The sequence below is a fragment of the Tigriopus californicus genome, chromosome 8 (assembly GCF_007210705.1).
Source record: "Tigriopus californicus strain San Diego chromosome 8, Tcal_SD_v2.1, whole genome shotgun sequence".
In the NCBI taxonomy this organism is placed as follows: domain Eukaryota; kingdom Metazoa; phylum Arthropoda; class Copepoda; order Harpacticoida; family Harpacticidae; genus Tigriopus; species Tigriopus californicus.
Window position 1 is genome coordinate 5,055,472 of NC_081447.1, and position 2,297 is coordinate 5,057,768.

At 43.2% G+C, this 2,297-nt stretch overlaps 3 protein-coding genes across 4 annotated transcripts in view; 2 read left to right on the plus strand and 1 right to left on the minus strand.

Moving 5' to 3' along the window:
* Positions 1-2,297, minus strand: part of LOC131885716 (N-acetylgalactosamine-6-sulfatase-like) — a 42,728-nt gene that overhangs the window by 33,926 nt on the left and 6,505 nt on the right. The window lies entirely within an intron of this gene.
* LOC131885722 (mediator of RNA polymerase II transcription subunit 29-like) lies at positions 1,054-2,069 on the plus strand. The gene has a single exon (XM_059233860.1). The coding sequence runs from the start codon at positions 1,181-1,183 to the stop codon at positions 1,862-1,864; it is 684 nt and encodes a 227-aa protein (XP_059089843.1). The 5' UTR covers positions 1,054-1,180; the 3' UTR covers positions 1,865-2,069.
* LOC131885723 (uncharacterized) overlaps positions 1,872-2,297 on the plus strand; it is a gene marked incomplete in the record, with an annotated part of 1,402 nt that continues 976 nt past the window's right edge. The window contains 2 exon segments of the mRNA XM_059233861.1: positions 1,872-2,109; positions 2,179-2,297. Of these exon segments, the coding sequence (XP_059089844.1) occupies positions 1,872-2,109; positions 2,179-2,297 (357 nt within the window).

The following is a 2,297-nucleotide window of genomic DNA, read 5'->3' on the forward strand; positions in this document are numbered from 1 at the left end:
AAGGATCAGATAGCAATACCTTACTAATACACATGGTACATAGTCAATTTCGTTGTGCCTCCCAGAGCCAGCGTTTGTTATTGTTTACATTTTGCGAGGGAAGGGAGCAACATCCCCTATGAAACGAATGGTGCGGACCGGGTCAAGTTGAAAAACATCCTCGGAAAAAGTGTCCCTAGTTGTCTGAGTAAAATAGCTCTCGGCGTAACTCTGATCTTTGAACAAAACAAGTACGTAGACCCTCCATATCTGGTGCTTTTGCTCGAGTCTGTCGCTTTTAAGACTCGAATTAAAGCAATTACTTCATTTTATTCAACCTTTGAAAATGAATTTTGAAAAAATAAGTTGTGTTTAAATACCATAATCAATAATTACGGTAACACTGCAAGATAACATTTGGGCAAGGGTTGGAGTGCCTAAGAGCATTGAATTTCAGTGGCTTCGAACAGAAAGTATCATAAGTTAGCCTTGAAAGAAGACTCAACAATATCTAGGAGGTTTTCATCTCATGATTTTTTTCATTTATTATCTCAGCATGCATTTTTGCATAAAACGCCAGTATCCGAACTGTTTCCAAATATTTGGTCCTTTTTTCCCAGCGACCTGGCAACACTGCAAGTACACAACAGACACAAAGAAACAAACAAGGAAATATACAGTCCTACAAACCCCGCCCATTCTTCCTCCCCCTCCTCCGATCAACTCAGCCGCAAGCTCTTGAGAACCTCCTCCCACCATCGCTTGCTCGCTCGAGGAAGCTTCTGATCTGCGAGAACGTCCTGGACGACATCTCGGCCGAGGAATTGCGCGAAGAGCTGCCGGAGCGACAGCCCAGATTTGTGGTGTACTCGTTCAAATTGGCTCATTCGGATAATCGGGTCTCCTATCCCATGTGTCTGCTCTATTCAACCCCACGGGATTGCAAAATTGAGCTGCAAGTCATGTATGCCGGCACCAAATTGAGTCTGGTCAAGGAGGCCGAACTGACCAAGGTGTTCGAGATCCGGGATTTGGAGGAATTGGATGATGAGTGGCTCCATGCTAAGCTTAGAAAATGAGACGGACCAACAGTACAAAATGGACGACAATCCTGGTTTCTCTTCGATTCCTGTATTTTTCATGTGCAATCCCATTGTTGCTCTAATCAACGAACCATTTTTATCTTATTAACGATCCATCAATGAAGTCAATACAAAGAGACGTTGATGATGCTTTATCTTATTTGATGCATACTAGTTTGCTACTTCATGTACTAATCAAAATCAAACTTTCTTTTCAGATCGATGATTTGAAGATGTCGCAAGGACCTCACATGTCACATCAAATGCAGCAAAATCAAAGTGGACAGCAACCTCATTCTCAACAGCAGATACAACAACAACCTCAACAGCAGCAGCAGCAGCAGCAACAACAACAACAGCAACAACAACAGAGACAAGAAGATAAGTTGATCACGAAAGCCAGAGAACTCGTGGTTCCGTTGAAGGACAAGTGGTCCATTACGTTGAAAGAAGCCGCCCAGAAGGTCACGCAAACCGGCCTTCAAGAAGGTGGTGTGGCCACGAAGAACAGCGATCTCCAGGGAGGCAAATTTGAGACCCAATTAGAAGAGTTCTACGGAATTTGCGATCAGATTGAACTGAATCTCAAGAGTGCTATTGACTGCATCAATCAAACCGAATCGAGTAACTCGTATATGCGGATCCCGCCCGTTCCCAATCGATTAGATACTACGGGCAATCAAACCGAGTTTCTGTCTTATCCTCAATATATCGCCATCTCGAAGCAACAAATCAATTTTTCCAACGAAGTTCGACATCTACTCTCCCAAGCCGCCGAGGACGTGGTCAAACAAAACCATTAGAACCATCATGAAGAAATTGCAACATTGGGACAAAATGTGCCAGTTGGTAGCAGGGAATCCGGTTCTACAATACCATTTCCAAAACCAATATGCAGGGACCAAACTGGAAACGAAAGTGGATGTAATTCCCTTGCTTTGTAATGAACGTTTGAAGGTCCGTGTGAAGAAGAAGAAGAAAAAGAAAATATTGACTTTGGCGCCAAAACATCTTAACCAGACGTTACTCAGTACATGTGAAATGAAACCTAAACCGATTTATGACCAAAATCCAAGCTCCAACGCCNAGACGTTACTCAGTACATGTGAAATGAAACCTAAACCGATTTATGACCAAAATCCAAGCTCCAACGCCCGAAGATCGGGCCCACCTCCCGCCGTAAAAGTGGAAAAGAACAAAAAGAAACGGTGCAAAAATGCAGGCTTGATCATTCCT